The sequence below is a fragment of the Lepidochelys kempii genome, chromosome 10 (assembly GCF_965140265.1).
Source record: "Lepidochelys kempii isolate rLepKem1 chromosome 10, rLepKem1.hap2, whole genome shotgun sequence".
NCBI lineage: Eukaryota > Metazoa > Chordata > Testudines > Cheloniidae > Lepidochelys > Lepidochelys kempii.
In genome coordinates, this window is record NC_133265.1 from 1654974 (window position 1) to 1680273 (window position 25300).

The window sequence follows — 25300 nt, forward strand, 5'->3', positions numbered from 1 at the left end:
GGCTGCCCCGAAGAACTGCCTGGGGCAGGGTTATTGCCAGAGTCCGTAGTGCCTTGCTGCCCTGCTGGGTTCCTAGGAGCGGCCCCTTGGGGCCAGGCCCTGCCCCTTCTCGCTAGGCACCTACCACGGGCACAGCTGGCCCGTGCTGGCCCAAGGACGGAGGGGGATGCAGTAGCTGCTGGGCTGGATCTAGGCAGCACTGATCTGGCCAATAGAGCTGGGCTGGGGGGGCCCTGAGAGTTAGCACGGGGTTCCCGGGCTGCACTGCTGGCTAGCAGCTGTGCAGCCCCCAGCTCAGTGGCTGGGTTGTGGCTCCTGCCATGGTCTCAGACCCTTCGAGGCCGCTTGGTGCGTCTTTGGCACTGTGCTCCACAGAAGGGCAGGCTGCGGGCCAGAGCGCTCGTTAATGCCATCAAGGCGCAGTGAACCCATGCAATGGCAATCATTCCAGATGGCGCCAGCTGCAATTTGTTTTGCAAATGCCAGAAGTGCTGTAGTAACAAAGGGGGAAAGCTTGTGGAGCCAGGCGTGTGGTGAGTGGCGCGGGGTCTGCGAGCAGAATGGCTCGCGGGCGCCTGGCACGCTGTGCTGGGCTCGGTTCAAGCTGCTTTATTTTAAACCTGCAAAGCAATTTACTGCTTGAAGGTGAAGGGAGAGCGGCCCGGGCTCGAGTCCACAGCGCAGGCTTCCTTCTGCAGCGCTGCCCATGCCCCTCGGGCCTGACCTGCAGCCCCCTCCTGCTGCCGCTCTGCATGCCCCATGGCTCTGCCAGGGCCCCGTGCTGCAGGCCAAGTGAGGAAGCGGGGGCATGTGGGTCCGGCACGGCAGGCCGGGTTCTGGTCTTGTTGCAAGGGCCTAATCCTGCCCCACTGCCCTGAGTCCATGCGCGGGGCGCAGAGGAGCTACCAGTATCCGCCACCTGGGCAGCCCACCCCAGTGCCGCCTGGTGCTGCTCCGGCACGGAGGCAGCGTTGTGAGCGCTTGTGATTTTATCGCTAGTCCAAGGCCCTGGGGTAAAGCCCTGGGGCCTGGAGTCCCATGCCTGGGAGGTGCGCGGCTTTCAGCAGAGGAAGATTTCTAGCCCTCGTGGTTCTGGAGAAGGCTGGAAAACGTGACCAGAGCAGACAAAGGGACCGTGGCTTTAAATGGTCTGATTTTCAAGCCAGGCTCCAGATTTTGGGGGGGCTTGACTCCATGTTAGAGCCCTTGGGGCTGGCGCTGGGCAGAGGTCTGAGCGAGGGCCCCCAGTGCCACAGAAGGGCTAGGTGCCAGCCCTCTTCCTTGCCTAGCCCCTGCCCGGTCACACGCAGCACGGGCAGCTCCGCTCCGTCTCCTCCTGAGTGCCTGTTCTCCAGGGGCTGCCAGGGCAGCCTGGGGGTGAGAGAGCCCATTGGGAGGATGGAGAGCAATTGGCATCAGTACTGCATGCTGGGTTTTAAGCCATGTGACTTTAAACCAAGCCCCGTCCCCCAGTGGTTTTAATTCTGCACCATCCTTTCCCCGCAGCCCGGCTTGGGTGCCGGCTCAGGTGGGTGTTGCTGGCAGAGCCTCTCGGAGGAGCGGGCCACACGTTCACACAGAGGAGAAGCAGGCAGGCTGCCTGCTTGCAGTGCATGGCCTAGGTGCGTCCAGCGCCTTTAGCAATGACAGCTTCCTGCCCGGCGCCATGGCTCCTGCCTGCCAGTGGGATGCATGTAGTAGGCGGACGCTGGGCTAGGACTGAACCTGATACGCTGTAGGGTTATTGGAAAAGCTTTTCCAGCCCCAGGGCCTGGGCCTGGATGAGCCAGACCTCAGTCCACAGCCAGGGGGCTATGAAGACAAGCATCCTAGGCACTGACAAAGTTACTGGCTGCACCGGTGGCCTGGAGCCCATGAGGTTACCAGTCCCTGTCTCCATTGTTCTGCCATGCTATGGTTCCTGCTGGTCTGGGAGGCCCTCATGGGGACCGGCCCTAGCTGACGCATCTGTGCTTAGAGGAGCAGCCCAGGCTGGTGGCTGAGGGGGCAGGCTCAGCTGGCCCCATCCCGCCGGCCCAGTGATGCTCAGTGGGGTACTCGCCCCGTCTGCGTATGTCCATGGCCCTCCTCCTGCTAGTCTCCAACCCTCCTGGCCCCTGGTGCAGCCCAGCAGTGCAGTTGTGGCCCCAAGTTGTGAACAGTGCTACGGCACATCCAGATACCCAGCACATGCCCCTCTCCTTAGAGCTGTCGTTGAGCTTGAGCCCCGGACTTTCCCCACCACTAACAGCTCACGTCTGGGGCCTGCCCGGGTTCTCAGGGTCTGTTTAACGATCTCAGTTGCATGCCCGTCTCGGGCGGCTGGCTGCTTGGAGGCAGGGCCAGTGACACTAGGACAAATACCATCATGACTATTTCAAGGGCAGATGGGGCCCTGTAGCAGCAAGCCACCGCTGAGGTCTCACTGGGAAGCTCTGCGTCTCTCACAGCCCCAGGCCTCTGCGACAATCTCCCCATGCTATGGGCTATAAGGGACTGAAAGGACCTTCAAGGAGTCGTGTGACTGAGCCAAGCCCCAATAAATCCAGGAACCCCCGGACCCCCTGATTGTTCAGCAGGGCGATTGACTTTAGCAGACAGCAAGACCTTGCCCTGGTGGTAATCCTCAGCAAGGGGGCGATCTCCCCGTCACGCCCCTGGGGACTCTGCTGGTGGTTGCGAGGGGCTGGTTCTGCAGCAGAGAGATTGTCAGCAGAGATACTGTCCCTGAGAGGTTTCAGAGGAGCAGCCGTGTTAGTCTGTATTCGCAAAAAGAAAAGGAGGACTTGTGGCACCTTAGAGACTAACAAATGTATTTGAGCATCAGCTTTCCTGAGCTACAGCTCACTTCATCGGATGCATTCAGTGGAAAATACAGGGGGGAGATGTATATACATAGAGAATATGAAACAATGGGTGTTACCATACACACTGTAACAAGAGTGATCACTTAAGGTGAGCTATTACCAGCAGGAGAGCAGGGGGAGGGGGGGACCTTTTGTAATGATAATCAAAGTGGGCCATTTCCAGCAGTTGACAAGAACGTCTGAGGAACAGTGGGGGGTGGGTGGGGGAATTAAACCTGGGAAAATAGTTTTACTTTGTGTAATGGCCCATCCACTCCCAGTCTCTATTCAAGCCAAAGTTAATGGTATCCAGTTTGCAAATTCATTCCAATTCAGCAGACTCTCGTTGGAGTTGGTTTTGAAGTTTTTTTGTTGAAGAATTGCCACTTTTAGGTCTGTAATCGAGTGACCAGAGACATTGAAGTGTTCTCCCACTGGTTTTTGAATGTTATAATTCTTGACGTCTGATTTGTGTCCATTTATTCTTTTACATAGAGACTGTCTGGCTTGTGGTGCCCAGACCAGTGGCAGAACGGCATGACCGTCTCCTACTGTGTTTGTTTTCTGCACCCCGGCCCAGCCTCTGTTTGCGGCTGGAGCTGGTGTGAGTGTGAAGGGCTCGGAGACGCCCTCGCACATTGCTGCTGGCACCTCAGCCAGCTTGTCTGGCTCAGGAGCAGAGCAGGAGATGCTCACTCTGCAGCATGGCTCTGGCCTGGGTCTGTCTCCATGAGCCGCTCAGAGGGAGCAGCCCCGGGTGCGTGAATATCCCACCTCATCGTCGGTGTCTGAAGCCTACGCTGTCTGAACAGCGACATGTCCTAGCTGAGGGGGTGGGGAGGGAGCAAGTGTGGCCAGCTCCTCTGTATTCAAAACCCAGGGCTTTCCATGTCAGGGTGCATAAGCTTCCCTGTTGCAGTCTGCCAGAGCGGGATAATTGCCTGTAATGTGGAAAGCCAGCTTCTCCTCGACGCCTCTGTGCAACCTTAGCCAGAACGCCGTGCTACTGACCCGCCCCGGGCGAAGCGGCAGGTTACCATTTCAGGGGTTAGTTCTCGGGCAGCAACACAACCTTGTGCTGTGGGCTGGGCAGGTTTTGCCGTGGCTGCATCAGTGCCTGGGTGGGAGCCCTCCCAGGGACACCGACACGCCGGTGCAGCAGGAAATGATGTGGGTGAGTCAGTAGGTCACATTAGTGCTGACGCCGATACCCCGCTTTGGTACTAGGGGCCCTGCCGTGCCGGAGGTGCGCTGCTGAGCTGTAGGTCTGAGGGCCTGGTCATTTGAAGGTCCCTTCAGACTTTTCACAGGAGTAGGGGTGATAACCCAAGTCCTGGCCAATTCCACTGGGCCTCTCTCAATCCCTCCAGAAGTTTCAATCGGGCACCGTCTTGTTTTCAGTCCCTGCACTAGCCTGGCTAGTGTCCCTGTGGCCCACCTCCATGGTGGGGACTTTGAGCTGGGCTCTCTCTATTTCTGAGACAGATGTTCTAAATGTCCGGCTGTCTGTCTGAACTCAAGTCCTTTTCCACCTTACAAAGCCCAAGTGCACACAACAGGGAGGCTGGGAATGGCTGAAACTTTATGAATGTGGGATTAACATTCTTGGATGGTTGGAAGAAAAACCTGGGTGGGTTTTTCATTGAGCCCAAGAGCTGGGAAGCCTTAGAAGAACAATAATCCATCTCCCTGGGGCCAAAGCAATCCCGAGAGTGCCTTCCCTGGGGCTTTGTCCTGTCAGTGAGATGACTTAAGCAATGGCGGTTTCACTCCTTCGGTCAGGTGAGGAAGGGTGCCTGAACTCTTGGGTGCTTCTCTGAACCTGCCAGACTATGGCAGTTGTCCCATCAGTAGCTACAGTGCAGGGAAAGTTTCCCATGTCCCTCATCTGGCATTGCATGCTACAGCTAACTGTTGGGGGCTCCTGTCTTCTCCTGGCCTCTCAGTGGCGTGGTCCCATCTGGATGGGAATGAGTCTCTTGTCTGGTGCGTGTTAGTCTGACTATTAGGGAGCTAAACCCCTATCGGTGCCCTTCCAGGCAGTCCCCAGCTGCCTGGGCTCTGAGAATGGGGCACCTGGGCTGTGTTTGCAAGCGCCTCGTGTGGGTCCCAGCTCCTGTCCTCACCTGTGCGCTTCTTTGCTTACAGAAGCTTGATGCCCAGGACGCTCAGCAGCCAGATCACAATGGAAAAGACACCCAGCTACTTTGTCACCAAGGAGGCCCCACGGCGGATCTTCAACATGTCCAGAGACACCAAGCTGATCGTGGTGGTGCGGAACCCAGTCACCAGGGCCATCTCGGACTACACGCAGACGCTCTCCAAGAAACCCGACATCCCCACCTTCGAAGGGCTGTCCTTCCAGAACCGCAGCCTGGGGCTGGTGGACACCTCGTGGAACGCCATCCGCATCGGGATGTACGTGGTGCACCTGGACAGCTGGCTCCAGTACTTCCCCCTCTCCCAGATCCACTTTGTCAGTGGGGAAAGGCTGATCACAGACCCGGCTGGGGAGATGGGCAAAGTGCAGGACTTCCTGGGCATCAAGCGGGTGATCACGGACAAGCACTTCTACTTCAACAAGACAAAAGGGTTTCCTTGCCTGAAGAAAACAGAGAGCAGCAGTTTACCACGCTGTCTGGGCAAGTCCAAAGGGAGAACTCATGTGCAGATAGACCCTGAGGTGATAGAGCAGCTCCGGGACTTTTATAGACCATATAATATTAAATTCTATGAAACCGTCGGGCAGGACTTCAGGTGGGAATAAATGTCGAGGCCCAGAGTGGTGGTGAGGTGAGCTTGCCGCAGTCTTCCATGAGGGTGGTAAACTGGGGGCCAACGTGCGAGCCACCCCCTCCGTCGGCCATCTTGTCCCTTCTCGCGGGTGCTGGTGAGAGCGGCTTTCCAGACCCTGTGGGAGGCCAGGTCTTTCCAGGCCAAAGGCCAAGGAGGATGTGGAGTTATGTCCCCAGCCCAACATGTGCCAGGCAGAGACCGCTGGACACAGCCAAGCCCTCACCAGCTTCTGTCAACAGCTGGGGGGCTTGTTTTGCATTTGGTTTTTATACTGTGATCGGGCACTCCCTGAGCAGCCAGAAAAGGGCCCCAGGGGCTGTGTGGAGGCCACAGGCCATCTGATTTTTAATAATGGCTGGTCGATACACACTGCTGCCCATGCGCAAACTGGCTCAAGCGTCTACCTGGCATGTACCTTGTGCATGTTCCGAAAATAACCACCAATTGGAGCATTCCCTGGCTAAAGCTTCCCAGGCTCTGGGTGGGTCAGCCTCTCGCCTCCTCATCCAGTTCACCAGGACTAGGATGAATGTCCCACGCCCGCAGGGGCTGGGGCCTACATGGGGCTCTATGACCCATAGGAAGCCATGCATCTCAGGCTGGGGTGGGCCTCTCCATTTTGCCTTTTGTCACCTGAGCGAAGAATGTACCCATGAAGATGGTGATGTGTATGCTTGAAAAAAAATGTTTCCAAACACATTGTGATGATACTTTGTCCTGTGAATAAAGCACAGATTTCTGCTGGTACGGGTACTCTAGGGCCACTAGTTTTCTTGTTCAGCATGTGACTCCCTATGAAATAAAGATGAAGAGAACTGGTCCTTATTAAAGTACTTTTCTTAGGAATGGTCTTTCCACAGCGGGTTTGGCCCTGAACCCCGCACAGGGTCTGTGTTCAAACGCCCTCAGACACTATGCAAAACCACCAAAGCATCAGGCGCCGGCCGGATTCCGCAGTGACGGGGGCCAGAGAAGGAACAAGCAAGCGAGAGAAAACCAGGCCATATGGACCAGTGCTCTCAGAGCACATAGGAGGGGACAGATCCCAACCGTCCCACCCAGGGTGGATTGAGATGTGACACACATGGGATGGGCTGACACAGCCTATGGACACCAGGGTGAGCAGTCCCCAGGTACCCCGAGGTGGCAGGGAGTCAGAGGAAAGTCAGCATTTTCAGGCTTTAAAGGTGACAGGTTTCCATGGCCAGGGGATATTGCTGGAGCTGCCGTTTTCCACACTGATGAGGCACCGACTGAGCCCGACTGATAACAGGTATAAAACTCTCCTGTCGTTGGGCCCGGACCCTCTCTTTGCCTGGCCCGCTCTTAGCATCACGGATGGGCTCTGCAGGCGCACCCAGCACATTTATGAGCCTGGTCCCTCACTCTTGTTTGGGGGTTTTGTGGGGAACTTGGCTGATGCAGAAATCTGCATGTTCAAGGCTCTTGTGTGGCTCTGGCAGAGGAGATTATTGCTGGCCTGGGGTGGCCGTATTTCCCAAAAGGGAACCTGGGACATCGCCTGGGGCTATCCCAAGGGCCCCTTACTTTGGCCTCCGCAGTCAGGAGAGTGACCCAAGCGCCAGACAGAGCTGAGTCTCATGCAAGCAGCCCCATAGGGCGCACGGCAGCACCGGGCAGCCGCTCCCAGCCCAGCGCCTCACCCAGGCCTTCCTTGTACTTTGGGGGGCAAGTTGCTCCTTGAGTGGGACAAGCCATGACTAGCCCCAGCAGCTCCTGTTTGCCAGAGGGTTTCCATGTGCTGGGAGGGAAAGGCCTGTCTGAGGGGAGGCTCCCAAACCCCAAAGGCCCCAGCTGAGGCGTGGCCAGAGGTGACTGTTTGTCAGGCCTGGCAAGGCTCATGGTGCTGTGTGGTGGGGCGCCCAGCACTGGACGAGCAGGGGGCGTTGGGTGGGGACTGAGGCTCAGCAGAAGGGCCAAGGGGGCGCTGGGAGAGCAGGGAGCCATGGGTCAGGATTGAGGGGCACCAGCAGAGCTGGCTGGGGGCGGGGGGGAGATGGGGTAGTGCCCAGGCCTGGCATAGCAGGGGGCGGCTAAGGGTCGGGGTCGAGGTGCATTGGCAGAGCGGTGGGGGTTGCATAGCACACACCTGCCTCACACTTAACCCCACCCAGCTCCATTCAGCCCTCCCTGTTCCTGGTTTCCTACGGCGCCCCGCTGAACGTGACGCGCCTCCAGAGCCTGGCGCGGGAATAGCTCAGACATGGACAATCGGGGGGGGGCCCCACCGGCAAAGGGAAATTATTTGCTTTGCCTGGCCTAGGACGAACAGAGCCAGCGCTGGGTCAAGGCAGGTCTCTCTGTGCCCCATCCTCAGGCCAAGCCCAATGCAGGACTAGAGGTGACAAGGCCTTTGCCACAGCCGGAGCCCTGCTCCTACCCGCAGGGCGTCCAGGGTCAGCCCTATAGCGACTAAATGCGTCGTTGAAGAACGAGCCCAAGGCACAGGTCCCATTGGTAACTCCTTCTCCTTAGGCCAGGTACTAGCTAGTGACTAGGGCATCACACGCACTAGTAAGTTATGGCCGCACTTAATGGGATGTTTTATAAGACCCCACAGTTATAACTGTGTCAAGTGCCATGACTCTTGCTGGATGGTGTCTCCAAACAATTCACACCGCGTAGTTCATTTTTTCATATTAATTCTTTCACTCAAATCCCCTCCCCGCCTTCTCCTCCCCGTGGCCCATTTGGGCTGGTTCTGGGCTGCGCCGGGCCCCTTGCTCTCATTGAAAAGAGAAACGGAGCCAAATCTCCCACATGCTGCTGTGTGTAACTATCCACTGGGGGGTGGGGGGGAACAGAGGAAAGTTACAGCCCCGCTCTGGGCAGTTGTTAGAATCATAGACTATCAGGGTTGGAAGGGACCTCAGGAGGTCATCTAGTCCAACCCCCTGCTCAAAGCAGGACCAATCCCCAACTAAATCATCCCAGCCAGGGCTTTGTCAAGCCGGGCCTTAAAAACCTCAAAGGAAGGAGATTCCACCACCTCCCTAGGTATTGTTGCATTAGTGCATTCAAACAACCCATGCGCTGATCCAACCTGGCGGGAGCACGTGCAGTGGGTGACGGAGCATCCTCTTCCTCAGGAGACGCTGCAACACAGACACTGATGTCTGTGTTTTCCAAATTAATTTGTCAGCTAGAGCCTGGACCAGATGGTTTGTTTTCCCCCCGATCGTTTAACATGGCCCGAGGGACTCCACAGAAACTCCCTCTGCAGTGAGCACTGTCTGGCCGGCTCCCCCGGCCTCCTGCCCTGCTGTGTCAGAAGGATGCAGAACCCACAGAGGAGGCTCACGATGCCTTCGGCTCTGGCGAGACACGGGCCAAAGTGGCAAAGCACCCAACGCCGCCCCGGTGGCGGGGGCCCTCCCACAGACGCAGTCCATTTTGATCAATTTCACAGTCATAGGATTTTTTTAAATCTTAAATTTCATGTTATCAGATCTCGGCGTTGTAACCCTGGGGGTCCCGACCCAAAAGGGTGGGGGGTTGCAAGGCTATTGTAAGAAGGGCCCGGTTCTGCCACCCTGACTTCTGTGCTGCTGCTGATGGCGGCTCGGCCTTCAGAGCCGGGCTCCCGGCCAGCAGCCGCTGCTCTCCGGCCGCCCAGCTCAGGCCGCACAGCAGTAAGGGCGACCCCCAACCAGAGGCAGATGCCATGGGGGAGACCCGATGTCACAGCCCGTGACGCGTTTTCCATGGCCGTGAATTTGGTAGGGCTGCGCCTGTGCCAGGGCCTAGAGCAGGGCAGGGATAAAAAGCACCCACATGGGGTGTAGAAACCTGCCCCACAAGAGTGAACAAACCTGCCACGTCCCTGGTTTAGCACCTCCTTCCCCATCCAGCTAATGCCCCAGACACCCTCTGTTTTACCCAGGAAGAGTCAGTGCTGGGCATAGGCCCCTCCTAGACAACCCTTTCCTTAATGCGGCCCCTACCAGAAAGATCCCCTTTCTCCTCCCCCATGGGCAAAGGGACACTAGGAAGATGCGCAACCTGTGACTTATAACGTGACAGGTCAGGACAGGAGCTCCCACCTGCACCCTGGGTCGCTGCTTCCAGCCCGGCAGCAGGTCAGTCGTCACTGCCCCGTGGCTCCGATGCTCTGGGTGAGACCTGCTTGGTGGCCTTGGCCCGGGGTCCAGACCCCAACTGGTAGTAAATTGGCATGCTGGCCACCTCTGTATTTTAAACCTTAAGACCATAAGAACGGCCAGACCAGGTCAACCAAGGGGCCATCCAGCCCAGTGTCCTGTCTTCGTGGCCAGTGCCAGGTGCTTCAGAGGGAATGAACAGAGCAGGGAATCATCATCAAGTGATTCCCTTCCCTGTTGTTCACTCTCAGCTTCTGGCAGTTGGAGGTTTAGGGACACCCAGAGCCAGGGGTCACATCCCTGACCCCCCTGGCTAAAAGCCATTGAGGGCCCTGTCCTCCATGAATGGATCTAGCTCTTTTTTTAACTCAGTTATACTTTTGGCCTTCACAACATCCCCTGGCAAGGAGTTCCACAGGCTGACCGTTGTGACGCACCCATCACCCCGGGCTCTAGGTGCCAAGGCTGGCAGCCTCTCAGCTCAGGCCACCAATCAAATGGGCCATGGAGCCCCAACCACGGACAAGGCAGGGGCAGCAAACGGGGGAAGCTAGTGCAGCCGCTGCCCAGGCTGCGTCGGAGAGGAGGCCGCTGTCCAGGGCCGTCACTCAGCAGCACTTCCACCCGCTCTAAATCCAGTGACAGAGCGTGCTCCACATTGTTCTGTGCTGCCGGGCGGCTCACGCGAGTTCCCAGAGACCCAGGCACCCCTGCACCACGGCCAGGGCAGGTGTAACCCACACACCTCCTGCGTGTGGTGCTCTGTCCCCTCTGGCGGTACCGAGACCACCTAGAGATTAATGAGTCCGCTACAGCCTTAGCTAAGAGCCACATGGCTCATGCATTTAGCTCCAGAGGTCCCAGGTTCGATCCTGCCCGCCGACGCCTGGGGTCTGTGGGTGTTACCCAGAGAGTGGGGGGAGGTGGTGGGGGCCACAGGCACTCTGCGTAGAGAGCAGCCCAAAAGCTCACGGGGGAGGAGAAAGAGCCACATTGCTGCCTCATCCCTCTGCGGGGAAGTGGGGTTAGGCCAGTGGGGTTAGACCCCTCCGGATACAGCGCTCGCCCCCGAGCCAAGCCCTGCCCTGCATGCCCCAGGAATTGGAGATGCACAGAGGGGCTCAGAAAGCTATGGCCAAAGAAAGAGCAACTTTCCACGAGCCTGCAGACCCCTGCACACAAACAACACGAGCTGCCCCCTATCGGGCAGGGAAATACCTCAATCCCCCTTGGGAAGGCCCCACCAGCCACGGGTCACCTGCTCCGCGGTGGGCGCCGTGACCAGCTGGGCGTTTCAAAAAGCAATGAGGGGTAAATGAACTAAGCAGCTGCTGGAGCCCTCGAGAGAACCAGACCCAGGACAGCTGGGCTGGGGCTGAGGGAAGGGGCTCGTGATCATGGGGTTGCTTCTTTCAGTTCTCCGGGGTGTAACACGCCTTGTCTCCGTGCTGCTAGCTGAGTGCTGAGCAGTCCCGCTCCCTGCCGGGCCCCCTGGAAATGAACTGCTGTATTGTTAACTGTCTAGGACAAACGCCGACCTTAACTCCTCACCTACGCCCTGCCAGCCACAGCAGGGCAAAGGGGCCCAGTCACACCTGGGGCCCCTCCCATCACACAGAGGCTCATTGATTTGGCCTCTTTGACAACGAGCACATTACACCACTACCTGGGGTGACTACAGCAGGGTTTCCAGCACCCCAGCTTGCAAATGGAAATAACCTAACCTCTCCTCTCCTCTCCAGCTAGTCACCTGCCTGTATGAGTCAGTCACGCCCAGGGAATCTCCCAACCTCCTTTATGGGGCACTCAGCAATAGAGGAGAGGGCTGAGCACAGGAGGGGGGGCCAGGAGCTCCTCGGTTTTAACCCCCACCTCTGCCACCACCCTTGGGGTGGCCTTGACCAAGCCCATGCCTTGCTTTCCCCACCTGCAAAACTGGGATTCAGAACAAATTCCAGCCCATGGGGGTGGTGTATCCTAGTCCATTCTGTTCAGGTCATTAGACCACACCCGTCACCAGGATATCTGGGCTCCTGGTCAAAGTCTGGAGTATGTTTTGGCAATAGAAACCCCCATCTGTAAACGCTGGGCAGTATGACCGCTGGCTTCAGTCTTCTCCGCCCAGCTGGCAGGGATGGTGCATGTGTTCCCTGGGAACCAGCCGCAGCTCAGGAAAGGGAGGCTGGAGCTGGCCCAGCCTGGCTTTGGAGTGAAGGGTTGCTGGCGGTGGGTTTGGAGCCTAGACTGCCCTGGTGATGTGGCTGTAGGGCAGGCTGTAGGCACGCACCACAAAGGGAGAGGGGCTTGTGTAATTACACACTCCTGTCCCAAGCCCCTCCTGCAGCAATCCATCTCACTAGCCTGTGCCCAGCTGCTGGAACGAGTGGCCCCTTCACTGACTATCAAGGCGGACGCCTGCCGGCATGGTGGTGAAGTGTTATTTGCCTCGTGGAGTGCTGGCCTGTGTGAGTCATCTATTGATTTCCCTAGTAAATCTCAGCTATTTCTGTCAAAGGTTACAATTTACCACTCGCATCTAAATCACAATGGAGTGGCTGCTGCTTCCAGCCTCCTCCGTGTGACTGTAAAAATAGTTTAAAGTACCATTTTGTAAACCACTGAGCTGCTCTCCCCTGGGGGGCCAGGGGAGTCACAGGAGGCCAGGAAACGCCCAACTGATTCCTGGTGCCAAAGGAATCGCAGCGGCTGCGTGTATAAACCTCGGCTCCCCAGCCCCTCCTAAACCAGGTAGGAGCAAGATGCTCCCACCAGCTGTTAAACTGCCGTTTGTAAGGCCAGAACCGAGCAGGGCACAAGAGGCTGAGGAGAAAGCTGCCTTCCCATGCCCAGCTCAGGCTGCTTATTCCTGCTTGCAAGTGGTACTTGTCCAGTTGCCTGCAGCCCCCTCCCCAGAACTGCCAGTCAGATGGGAGTCAGAGGGCAGCTGGTGGATGAGTGGGGCAGGCTAGAAAACAGGACTGGAGCCCCAATGGGTCCATCTGCAGCTAGGTCCGTAAATAGCAACAACAGACAATCCGTGAGAACGAGCTTATGCTGCCCTAGGCCACTTCACCCCCAAAGGATTCAGAAGCACCTCGTAATCTTAGACTAGACAAACAAGGCGAAGTTACCCACCACTGCAGTGCTTCCACCCCGACACTCAACGCAGCAGCCGTAGATCAGCTCACGGCAACAGAATCCTGTTGCCCCTCCTCTGCCAAGGGGGAGCAGGCAACTGGGGCCTTGAAGATTTTCTCCAGCACTGGGAAGCCGCCCGCGAGGTAGAGCCTGAGCACTTTCTAAGTGTCACTTGCTTTAAGTGCCTACACACCAGTCCAGAGCCCACAGCACACAGGGCAGTCCCTTCTTCCAGGCGCCTCAGCCAAGCTCCTGGAGAGCAGCTCTGCCCCCAGAACCGACTGTAAAACTCTGCTGCCCACACAGCTCCCTTCCTCCAGAGCCACCCTCGCGCAACGAGAGCTAGCAGCCCCGTGCCCCCGAAGGAGCAAACCTTGCTCTCGTGCGGCGAAAACACCTTGGCAGGCTGTGACAGCACCATGCGGCGATGCCAGCAGTTTGTAACACTCCAGCCCTCTAGGGCAGGACGTGCCAACGAGCTCTTGCCATGAAGCTGTGGAGACATTTTGAGGGCACCTTCAGCCGGGTTTCAGAGGTTTCCCTCCCTGCCTCCCCTTTGCAGACCAGGGCTAGAACCCTAATGCGCTGCAGCATCGACTCACCAGGCCGCGTCAGTCAGGGTGTAGGTGTCCGGGCTGGGGGGCCGGACCCAGACGATACATCACACAGAGGGGCACTGATCCAGTCGGTAACACAGCCGATGGCTGCATTGTAAGGCGGCCCAGACACTACGCCCAAGGGGAGGCCAAGAGCACTTCACGCTGCTCCTGGGCCCACGGCTGGATGAAGTGCCCATGGCAGTGCCAGGGTTGGCAGGAAGGCAGGAGCCACGTGCTTGTTGGCATGTTACAGCCCAGGCTGCTTTGCCCGCTCCCAGTGATTCCCTGCCTTCCGTGGGAACTCACTGAAAACACCCCCCAGGGAACAGGACCCAACTGCCCGCGGGGCCCCTGTTGAGGCTGAGGGACGCGCTGCAATATCAGACGGTTACTTTACATTTGGCCTTACAAAGGGAGGGAGCAGACGTGTGCTTCTAGATTTCTAGAGGGTCAGCAAATGAGGGCTCAAGAAGGGCTGTAAAGCGGAAAATGTTTATCACATTAGGGGCTCTTAAAATGCAGCTTCAAAGCATTAGTGTAGACGACAGACATTCGAGAGAGCTGTGCCAGAAATTGAAAAGGCTCAAGCGGAGGCCTTTGCACAGAGCGAGCCGGGGTTGCTAACAGTCTGTTGCAAAGCTAGTGAGATGATGCCGAGGCTTCCAGCTGGGACGAGCCCCTCATAGCCAGAGGGGAATCACAGTAGAGACCAGCTCAGCACTGCTCCAGCCAGCCGGGCCAAGGAGAGCTCCTGCCTGGCTCATATGATGCAGCCTTTGCCCACGTGCCCAGAGGGGTAGTTCAGAAAAGGCACGATGTGAGCACAGCAGGCCCTACCCGCCGGTTAGGGTCATAGCAGGATGCAGCTGGCACTTGGCAGACACAGTCATTCCCAGCCATTCTTGCCCAGAACAAGAGACTGTCCAGCCCAGCCCACTTCTACCAGCCCACAGTTCTGCCTGACACACCTATGAGCATTGCAAGTCGAGGGACACAGCCCCCAGGTTGCCTGGCGGGGAGCAGGACCAGCCGTTCAGTCAACAAGCAGCATGGAACAGAATTTACTGTCCCTGGGAAGGTGTCTTGTAGGATAGACTCACACAATGCACAGGCCAGGTGCTCCCTGCTATGAACCTCAGCGGGGAAGGCATCCTTCCTTTTTTTCTAATTTGGGGGAGGGGATTAAGGAAAAACACCTAGGAATTTCCATCAAAAACCTTTATTTAAAAAAATGAAGACGGCAAAGATTCAAAAGACAAGGAAATGCCCAAGTTCATTGTGCCTCTTTTCCTTAGCTGTCTTAGGACACCAGCTCTAGTGCATGGCCAGGTACTGCTTCTCAGAGAACGCGTCCAGTAATACTGATTAGATCATACCATGCAGGGTCGTCCACCTCCGGGTGAGACCTGTCTTGTAAGGCACACAGGGAAAGGGGCCGGGTGCAACATGAGCCCCACCAAACCACACTGAAGTCCATGGAAAGACTCCCCTTGACCTCCGTGGCTTTTGATCATGGCCACACTGGCATCATGCATACGAGTGACTTTCACAGCTGGTTTGGCAGACACACTGTGGTGTGCGGTGCTACACGAAGCATGTACAAGGAGAGGGCATGAGACACAACAGAAGATCCTGGGAGTGAAGCGCTATTGTGATGCATACAAACTAGTCATGCGGCTTTAAATCAAGCATTTCCCAACCTGAGTACTCAGCCAGGCAGCCTGAACATCTTGTTCATGTCAGTTTTGTTGTAGATGGAATTATTGTTTGCATAGTGACAACTGGGTCGTGCTCTCCTCTGAATATATGACCCTTTGTAACGGATCCTTCAGACTGAACAACATAAAATATTCTTACTGGTGTTTTTTCTTGTTCCAAATGCAAAAGGCCTTAGAAGGAAACTGCTCCTTCTCCAGATGGAGAGAGATGGTTGGATCCAATTAGTTTAGCCCGAATACAGATGGCTGAGGGATATCACAGAACAGAATGGCAATTTCTTCTCCGCTGTAATTTCACCCCAATGATGAAATGGCTCCTGCGGAGGTACCGTGTGAGTTTTAAAGTACCACGCCAAGCTAAACATGGAAGACTAGGTTTTTTGTGCTCCAATCCCTTTAGGCTTTGTTGAAGCATTAAATTATACTGTTGTTCCTTTTTTACCTTCAAATTAGCCATTGATTTATACATTGGACCTCAGTTATTCTCACAGGAATTCAAATGAGAGCTCTCTCGGGGTTTATACAGGTGAGTCTGATTCTGACACATGCTTTGTAATCAGGAGTAACGCCACATCAGTCAATGGATATGTCACATTCTGTCATCGAAATTTGCTGATTTGTCAAAATCAAAACCTATTTCAGAGACAGTTCGATTTCTACGAAGTTCTGACAGAAACTTGCGGGCAGCTCACCCACCCAGCTCCTCTACAGCCCACCTGTTGAACTGCCTCTGCATCAAGGACCCCCCGCAAGTTTCCAAGGTCTTTGGGTCTGGGGCAGCCCAGCAGGCAGACTGCCCTGAAACAGGGGCTCCATTCCCTTTTGTTCTAAATTGGAGTGAAATCAGATGTCAAAATATCAAAATCTTCCATGAAATGGAATTACCTTTCTCTACCCAGCTCAATCAATAGAGTGTTATCTGGGTGTGGCTCAGAATCAGGCCTAATGCGTCGCTGCCATATTATGAGCAACCGTAACTGCATTAGGACGAAACTCCCTTGTGATGACGTGACAGAGCAGAGACTGACCTAACACGGGATGAGCTGGGCAAGTCTCTTGCTAGGCGACATGTGTAGTCAGACTTACTGGCCAGGATCTTGAAACACCTCACACATTGCAAACATTCAGTTTGAATACGTAGCCAACGATTTCGAAACTTCCCTGAACTTTTCCAACCTCCTGGGGTCACAGGACCGCCCCAGACCAGAAAGGGAGCAGAGGGGTGACAGGCTATGAGCCAAAGCCACATGGGGGGATCACGCTCCAAACCTGTACTTATTTCTTCTCTCTGACATGGATCAAGCAGTGTTGCTACTGGACACTCTGCTCTGCCCAGTGCTTCTACCATGCCAAGAGTTTAACCTCCAGGCCTTGCTGCCTCCTTTGCTCAAATAAAGAGTTTAGCGTGGATCTGGGCAGACCTGTTTGCGTGTTTGCTTTTTGGCTCTCTCCTGTTTGATGCCTGTGATGTCCTGGTCCGGGGGCAGATCCCCAGTGGGATCGGGCACAGTGCAGACATGCAGGGCTTTGTGGGGCTGCATGCCATATGACAGAGAATACCTGATAGACACAGAGAAGTCTGTCATAAATTATTGACCATGGGCATGCAGTGCAAGGATGGATCGGAAGCAAAGGGTTAAAGTTGCACCTTCAGGGACGCTTGCGATGGTTGGAGAAAGGCAATCAAAGCTGCAGTGAGTGAAGGTCAGCCCAGCATCTGCTTGGGCTATTTTGTGTCTCAACACATCCTCACACAGCACTTTCTGCGAGCCAGAAAGCCCTCAAGCCTATAATGTGCGTAGCACCAATGAGCTAGACCCTCCTGTGCCCGCCATTGTTCGGCAGCTTGTTAATCAGCTGCAGTCCAAGCAGGATTGTTCCAGCCTCAGTAAAGTGCCTTCTCTGGCCATAGATCTTCCAGGCCAGGCATGTAAATGTTTCCAGAGCTGTGGTTATTATGCAGTACGTCACTGCCTGGTAAATGGACGAGTCTGCAAAGCCCAGAATGCACACAGCTAGTCCTCGTTACTCCGGGCACGGCAGAGGGAGCTTGTGACGCATTGTTATGAGATGTGCTTCACCCTTCCATTCCTGCTGTTTGTTTAGTGAGGCTTGGACTCACTTTAGTAGCAAACTGCCCCCTTGGTCTATCAGCAGAGGCTCTCCGGCCCTGTGTGCTCCTCCCTCGCTGGGGCCAGGGACCTCCCACACCCAGTCACTGCAGTCTCCCCTGACACTAGGGGCACATTGGGCAGCTGGTAGCTTGGGATGACAGAGGCCATGGAAATGGCTGCAGACAGGAATTAAAGCGCTGGAGGTTGTGTGCGTGCGTGGAACCTCCTGACACATTGCTCATTGTAGACTGATGGCCCGATCCCAGGTGACGCAGATCAGCACAGCACCATTGACTTCAGTGGGTTCTACACCCCAAGCCTTCCAAACGCACTGACCCCAAAGGAGCTGCCCCCGTTTACACCACTTGAGCATCTGAGCCTGGATGTGTAGAAGGTGCCTGGAATATCCCTTCACTATGGCTGGAAGTTTTCAGCTACAAGACCTGATTCCTGCTTGCCAAAATGGGCTTCCCCAGAAGTGTCTTTCTTCTATGCATGGTCCAAGTGCAGCAGAGGCTTGGGGTCCTGCACACCAGTTACACTGCACTCACCACTCTGGTCGCTGAGCCATTTGGAAAGCACTCCGTAAATGCTGAGTAATATTATCGTATTATATAGTTTTCTATGTGCAAAGCCATGTACAGACCTGAACTCATTGATCCTCACAACCCCCTAGTGAGGTAGGGGAGTGAAAATTATTAAACCTCCCTCCCCCATTTTACAGAAGCAGAAATCAAGACAGAAAGGTGAAGCAATTTACCGAAGTCAGCCAGAATCCGCAGCCTGTGCTCATTCCTCCAAACCACATCACCTCCGGAAGCCAGCTGGGTGTCTACCCTAAAACACTGGTGATTTGCATAGCTATGGGTTTTATATTAGTTCTATTGCTTAATTAGCAAAACCAATTAACATTCTGTAGTCTGGCAGGGTTCTGCCTCGTGACCAGAGCCAGAAATATTAGAGTTATTATGAGGACCCCAGTGTGCACAAGACAGACCGTTACACTTTGGAAAGGCTGTCTGTTCTTGTAATATTTTTATAAGCACCATTAGCAAAAGTACAAACTCTCCAACCCAGCAAAGTAGACTGAGAGAGTACAGCACAGTCAAAACATCCCTCGCCTGAGCATCCACGTACTCACATCCTCCCTGGGGAAAAATCCAGAGTAGTCACCACCCCAATGCTCCTCCCACGGCACGTAGCCTATTCAGCAGGGGTTTCAGCCCCTTACCCTTATCTGTATTTCCTCACCTTGCGAATGCTGGGGTACCCTTCTCCCCTACGTTACTAAGCCTTTCGCCTCAGACTTATCGCATATAGGTCAATTAGTCACCATGGCATTCTTGTGGTCAAAAGTCTGCTGATGTTTCTAACTTAAAATATCTAAAGTGGATATCAACTGGCATCCTCTGCCAACCTGTCAGCAGTTTAGTCCGGTTGTGTATTGCAGCTTCCCATCCTGTAGGGTCATTTCTGGGTTGGGTCTTATGTCAAAACTTTAGGCCTTGGGCCTGAGCTTGGCTGAGCTATTCTCTTTACAGGCTTGAGACCTATTGGCTTTTGCATTAGCGCTTTACTCCACACCTGTATCTTACCTACCTATCCCCACAGGCTGCACTATGCAGAACCCAGAAGTAGCAGGCTGGTACTGGGACTTCAGACACACGCCTCAAGGGCAAGCAGCCATTTCCCCCTCCCACGCGAGCCCTTCCCCGGAGGGCACAAGGCCAGGGGCATCTACTGAGCAGGGGAGCTCACCGGGGACACAGAGATCCTGCTGGGCTCCGTTTTACACTCCAAAGAATGAGGCAGTTAATGATCTGGGACATGCTGAACATCAGCTCTTACTGTGAAAGGTGAATTAACCATGGCTCAGCTCCTTTCACATCTCGGGTTAGACCAGTCAGTCACTGGGGCACTCATATGGCACTCATTACATGCCAACCAAGGGCTTGTTATTGATCCCTACAGATCCCTGAGCAATTGTCAAGCTTCTCTGGTACTTTCTGGTAGGAATCCAGGCCACGGCCCTCAAGGTGACAGACACCAAATGGAAATCAATGGGTGTTACACCTTTGAGGAGCTGGGCCCCCTGGTGACGAGCGTAGTTTTAAACTGACTAGATTAGCTAGACGAATCTCTTCCCAGCAGCTAAACCTGTTCAAAGCTAGCACTCGAGAGAGATCTTGTTTAGTTTTGATGGCTGCTTCAGAAGCTGAATGAGACTTAAAAGGAATCGGGAGGCACTTAAATCACCAGCGTCCATTCTTGACTCACTGGTCTGGTAACAGTTTCCTACCCCCTTCCCCCCACCCCGAATTAAGAGGCTGCTCCCTTTTGCTAGATGTGCCAATAACATCTTTCCAAAGCTATAAAGCCCCCGAGGCCACTGGCCCCTGCCACTCCCCGGGCATTTCCCCCAGATCATGCGCTGCAAGGCCCTCAGTAGAGCCATATTGGTTTGGGCTCAACACTGAGCTGCTCAGAGGATCCTGGGTTAGTCAGGAATGGGGCAACTCGTCCTACACCAGAGAGAGCAACTTCTGAACCCAGCAACCACAACCTCTAGTGAATGAATGGGACTGTCCGCATGGCCCATAGAAGCTGCCATTAGGTCTATGTCTTTCCTATATGTTTGATGTTAAAAAGGACACAAACATCTGCTTATTACATAGTCACATTACCCATGGGTGAAGTCACTGGTGACCCAGAAAAGCTCAGTCATTCAAATCAGGAGGTGGTTGCTTCTTTGTCCCCAGCGTCGGCGTGGTAACAATATTCTCAGTGCGAGGGGGATACGGAGGGGGTACCAACCGGAGCCCTTTTCACTGGTGGGGCAGGGGGAGACGCGCACAATCACAGTGTTCTTACACTAGCAGGGGACGACAGCAGGGTTCTGGCTGAGTTCTCACTACCCGCCCCCAAGCCACGTGTTCTGAACCCTCAACTCTGAATATGCTCCCCCCCCCCACCCCCTCAGACACCACTAAATTATCCCTGTTCTTCCAGATTGCCTGGCAGCTTTGGAGCTGTTTGGAAGGTAAAAACAGCCACTGTGACCAATATCTTCAAAAGGGGCAGCTACTGTTGGGAGATACCGTCAATACAGCCGATTTTCAGAGACGCTGAGCACCACAAATCCCGGTACAGTACCTGGGAGCTGCAGGTGCCGAGCACCTCTGAGAATCGGCCCCTCTGTCTCAGATGGAATCACTCACACACTGAGCCAACAAACAAGAGTGGCCACTTTAGAATATGCTGGCCTCTCTACATAGCTATAACGGGGTTCAAAAAAGAACTAGATAAGTTCCTAGAGGGATAGGTCCAACAATGGCTACTAGCCAGGATGGTCAGGGACGCAACGCTGTGCTCTGGATTTCCTTAGCCTCTGTTTGCCAGAAGCAGGGAATGGGTGACAGGGGGATGGATCACACAGTGACTCCCTGTTCTGTTCATTCCCTCTGGGGCACCTGGCACTGGCCACTGTCGGAAGACGGGATACCAGGCTAGATGGGTCTTTGCATGTTCCAGTGGAATGCTTTGGTGAGCTCTAGGGAGAAATAATAATGGTGCCCTGGGCAGTAGCACGAATACATGGCTCTGGTGTGGCCACTTCTGGAATTCTGTGCTCAGCTCCAAGGGTCTCATTCCCAGAAACATCTTAAACTGGAGAGCTCGCAGAAAAGCAATAAAATGGACCATGGAGGCAGAGGGATTGACTTGGGTGGAAATTTAAAAGAGTTAACCCTATATAGCTTGGCTGCCCCGCAACTCAGGAGGGCATGGGGATAACGGGGGGTGAACACCAAGGACTTATTTAGCATCGTGTACACAGGGTAGAACTAGGAATCCTGTGATGAAGTTAAGGAAGGGGACGTTTAGGAAAGGGGGTGAGAGTGAGGTGTGCTAGGCTGGGGCAGTTTCCCATGGGAAGCAGTAGAAACCCCGTTATTTGGCAGACGTAAAAGTGGACTGGATGAAATGCTAGTAAATGTGCAGTAGGGACCAATCCAGGTTCTGAGGGGGGTGGGCTAGTTGAGCTAATAGGGCTTTTGTCTATGGTTATTTGCATTCTCTCAGACAAGACTCAGTCCTGCCCCTAAGTGAGAGCTGGGCTTCCCTTTTTCAAAGCCAATTATTTTTGATTGTTCAGTATTTCCTCTGGTAGGACACTGCGGCCCCAAACAGCTTCCCCGCTGTTTAACTACTGAGATAGTTTCGGGGAAATATTTTCTTTGAGTGTGGATTTTATAAGCTAGCATATAAATTGTAATGGCCAGTGTACAATTCTGATAATTGAAGCCATCTATTTACTTGGTAAGGGAGACAGTGCGCTTTGCTCCAATATACTGTGAAGACTTGATGAAAATGTCCAAAGATGGTGACAAGGCAGACCTTTCGGTGACGTGATTAATGTGCATGCCAAGTCCAAAATGCTAACGCCCGATTGCACAGCGAGGGGGGACGAGATTTCAGTAATAGGATGTCAGAACTAAAGTTCAGCCTGTAGTCAAATAGCACTGCCCTTGTAACTGTAATATAGACTAGCCAGCTACCTCCCTCCGGGGCTGCCCGGTGCACACATGGGTATGAACACATGCTCCGCTGGAATTTGACAAAGCTGCCTTGCGCTGGCCATGAGTTATATTAAACCTCAGCAAACCACATGCACAGTGTGTGTAAAGGCTCTGACCAGAAAGTGGGGATGTCTGAGGTGAAGACTCAAACACCATCCCTAGCCTGGCTCATTCTGCTATGGGTTTGCGGACAGCTAGACGTCGTAGCCAGGCACTGGTGGGAGGAGGGCAAAGAGTTTAAGCCCCATTGCTAATTCGCCTGCAGTGTTAGAGCAGTCCCTTAACGTGATTAACATTTCCTCCAGTTCATTATGACCTGTAGTTATAGGTGCTAAACAGAGGAGGAAAATATCCATTTAAAAACCAAGCAGTTCAAGCTGTAAGAAAGACTTCGCAGCAGCTGCTGAGCTGGTGGCTGGTACCCCGGATCCATGGACTGTGACTCCTCCATCACCAAAGACTCTCCATGGGTCATTTCTGCAAGAGAGACCGACCTTCAGAGTGCTACCTATGGGCATGAGGCCACCCAGGCTCTAACAGAGGGACAAGGGGCATGCTGAGCTGTAGCAAAATGTTTGAGATCAAGCCCGATGCCTCACAGAGCTCACCTGGCTTCAGGGGTCATCACAGATCTGGGTCTGGGACCATTTTTATCCCAAGGTTTTCTCAGTAGGTCTCCCACTGGAACCTGTCCCAGTCTCAGACAAACCTGGCTTGATGTGTGAGTTGGCATTATACAAATCCCTGAGCTCACATGGTTCCAGCCCAAGCCAGCTGGAGCCCTGAGGTCTGGGCTGAGCTTCCCTTAGATTCGCTCTCACCTGAAGCTCCAGACCCCCATACTGACTGGGAAGAGAGAAATGTTTTGTAGGAACCAGAGAGATGCTGGTATCTGCCTGGCATGGTTTGCCCACATGCTCAGGGCCTAACTGATCTGATCATATTTGGGTCAGGAAGGAATTTTCCCCCAGGTCAGAGGGGCAGAGACCCTGGGGTTTTTCCACCTTCCTGGAGCCTGGGTCATGTACAGGTTTAAACTGATGTAAATGGCGGATTCTCTGTAACTTGAAGTCTTTAACCCATGATTTGAGGACGTCAGTAACTCAGCCGGACGTTAGGGGTCTATTATAGGGTGGGTAGGTGGGGTTCTGTGGCCTGCAATGTGCAGGAGGGCAGACTAGATGATCAAAACGGTCCCTTCTGGCCTTAAAGTCCATGAGTCTACATGCTAAAGTTGCCTGGTGGGCCCTTGACAGCCAGGGCTGTACCTGAAGGTACAGCCATCTGTGCCAGGACTGAAGGAACTGGGTATGTTTAGTTTGGAAAAGAGGAGATTAAGGGGGGATATGAGAGCAGTCTTCAGATATTTGAAAGGCTGCCACAAAAAGGATGGAGAAAAGTTGTTCTCTCCGGCCCAGAAGGCAGGACAAGAGGTGATGGGTTCAAACTACAGCACAGCCGAGTTAGATTAAATCTCAGGAAAAACTCCCAAACCGTAAGAACAGCCGGACAATGGAACAGACACCTGGGGAGGTTGCTGAAGCTCCTTCACTAGAGGTTTTCAAAAGGAGGCTGGAAATCATCTGTCTTGGGTGGTTTAGACCCAGCAAATCCTGCATCTTGGCAAGGGGTTAGACCAGGTGACCCTTGCGGGCCCTTCTAACCCTCTGGCTCCATGATTCTACCTGGAGTCACTTTACACTGAGCCAGCTTCAAAGGCTCTGCAAAGCTGGCTTATAATGGAAACCGTTAGATGCCAAGACAGCCTGCTTTGCCCTGGAGTTCAAGATCCCAACAGAGGCCCTCATCTGCACCCACGTCTCACAAACACGGGCCTCTCTTTTGATAGCTAGAAATAGCCTGCACTGCAAAGAGGTGAGCTACGTCATTGTAACAGTGCTCGGAAAGACATCTGTCACAGCGAGGGTGGCCACCAAGAAACACTGCAACTTCAGGGGCTTATTTGAAATAAAGAATCTGGAGCGGTGCCCAAACGGCACTGCTCCAACCAGGGAGCAACATCCAGGCCCTGGGACGAATAGGAATTGTGTGATTTCATATCATCGGTGTTGCTTTTCAACATGCAAATGACAAGGCGGGGTGCTCTTCGCTCTAATCGTCAATTAGATGGGAAACAGACATCCTGTGCAAAACCATCTGCTTCTATTGTCAAGGTCCCATTGTTGCTGTCTGCAGGAAGGGCAGAAAATGACCAAGAATGGTTTTATTTACCACGTTTTAACTGCAGCAAAGGCCAAGGAAATGCTCACATTTGGCTGGATCAGGGAAGGGAGGGCTGGGTTGGAACCCTCTGCAATTTTGTCTCCTTTATTCATAGAATCATAGAAATGCAGGGCTGGAAGGGACCTCGAGAAGGCCTTAAGCCCAGCCCCCTGCGCTGTGGCAGGACCAAGTAAACCGAGACCGTCCCTGACAGATGTTTGTCAACTTGTTATTAAAAACTTCCAATGATGAGGACTCCACAACCACTGTTGGAAGCCTGTTCCAGAGCTTAGCTACCCTTAGAGGTAGAAAGTTTTTCCTAATATCTCACCTAACTCTCCCTTCCTGAAGATTAAGCCCATTGCTTCTTGTCCTGCCTTCAGTGGATGGGAGAACAATTGATCACTCTCCTCTTCATAACAGCCCCTATGATATTGGAAGGCTGGTATCAGGTCACCCCTCAAACTTCTTTTCTCAGGACTAAACATGCCTGGTTGTTTTAACCTTTCCTCATAGGTCAGGCTTTCTAAACCTTTGGTCATTTTTGTTGCTCTCCTCTGGACTCTTTGTAATTTGTCCACATCCTTCCTAAACTGTGGTGCCGAGAAGTGGACCCGATCCTCCTGCTGGGGCCTCCCCAGAGCAGAGCAGAGCAGGACAATTACCTCCTGTGTCTTACATACAACGCTCCTGTTCATACTCCCAGGAATATTAGCCTTTGTTACAGCTGCAGCACACTGAGAACTCATTCAGTTTGTGATCCACTAACACCCCCAGGTCCTGTTCAGCAGTACTACAGCCTGGCCTAGCCTGGCATTCCCCAGCCTGTGCCTTTGGTTTTTCCTTCCTGAATGTAGTACTTTGCACTTGTCTTTATTGAATTTCAGCTTTTCGAATTCAGACCAATTCTCCAATTTGTCAAAGTCATTTTGAATTTTAAACCTGGTCTTCATAAGTGCTTGCTCGGGGTCAGCTGCAAATTTTATAAGCGTATTCTCTACTCCATTATCCACATCATTACTGAAAATATTGACTAGTACAATACCCAGGATTAACCCCCCTGTAACCCCACTAGATATGCCCTCCCAATTTGACAGCAAACCAGTGATAACTATTCTCTGAGTACAGTCTTTCAACCAGCTGTGCACCCACCTTATAGTAGTTTTAT

At 53.9% G+C, this 25300-nt stretch overlaps 1 protein-coding gene across 1 annotated transcript in view; it reads left to right on the forward strand.

Moving 5' to 3' along the window:
* The window catches only part of HS3ST2 (heparan sulfate-glucosamine 3-sulfotransferase 2), an 86152-nt gene that overhangs the window by 36304 nt on the left and 24548 nt on the right, over window positions 1-25300 (forward strand). The window contains exon 2 of the mRNA XM_073361597.1: window positions 4995-6915. Coding sequence (XP_073217698.1) covers window positions 4995-5613 — 619 coding nt within the window. The 3' untranslated portion in view covers window positions 5614-6915. The remainder of the gene's footprint in view (window positions 1-4994; window positions 6916-25300) is intronic.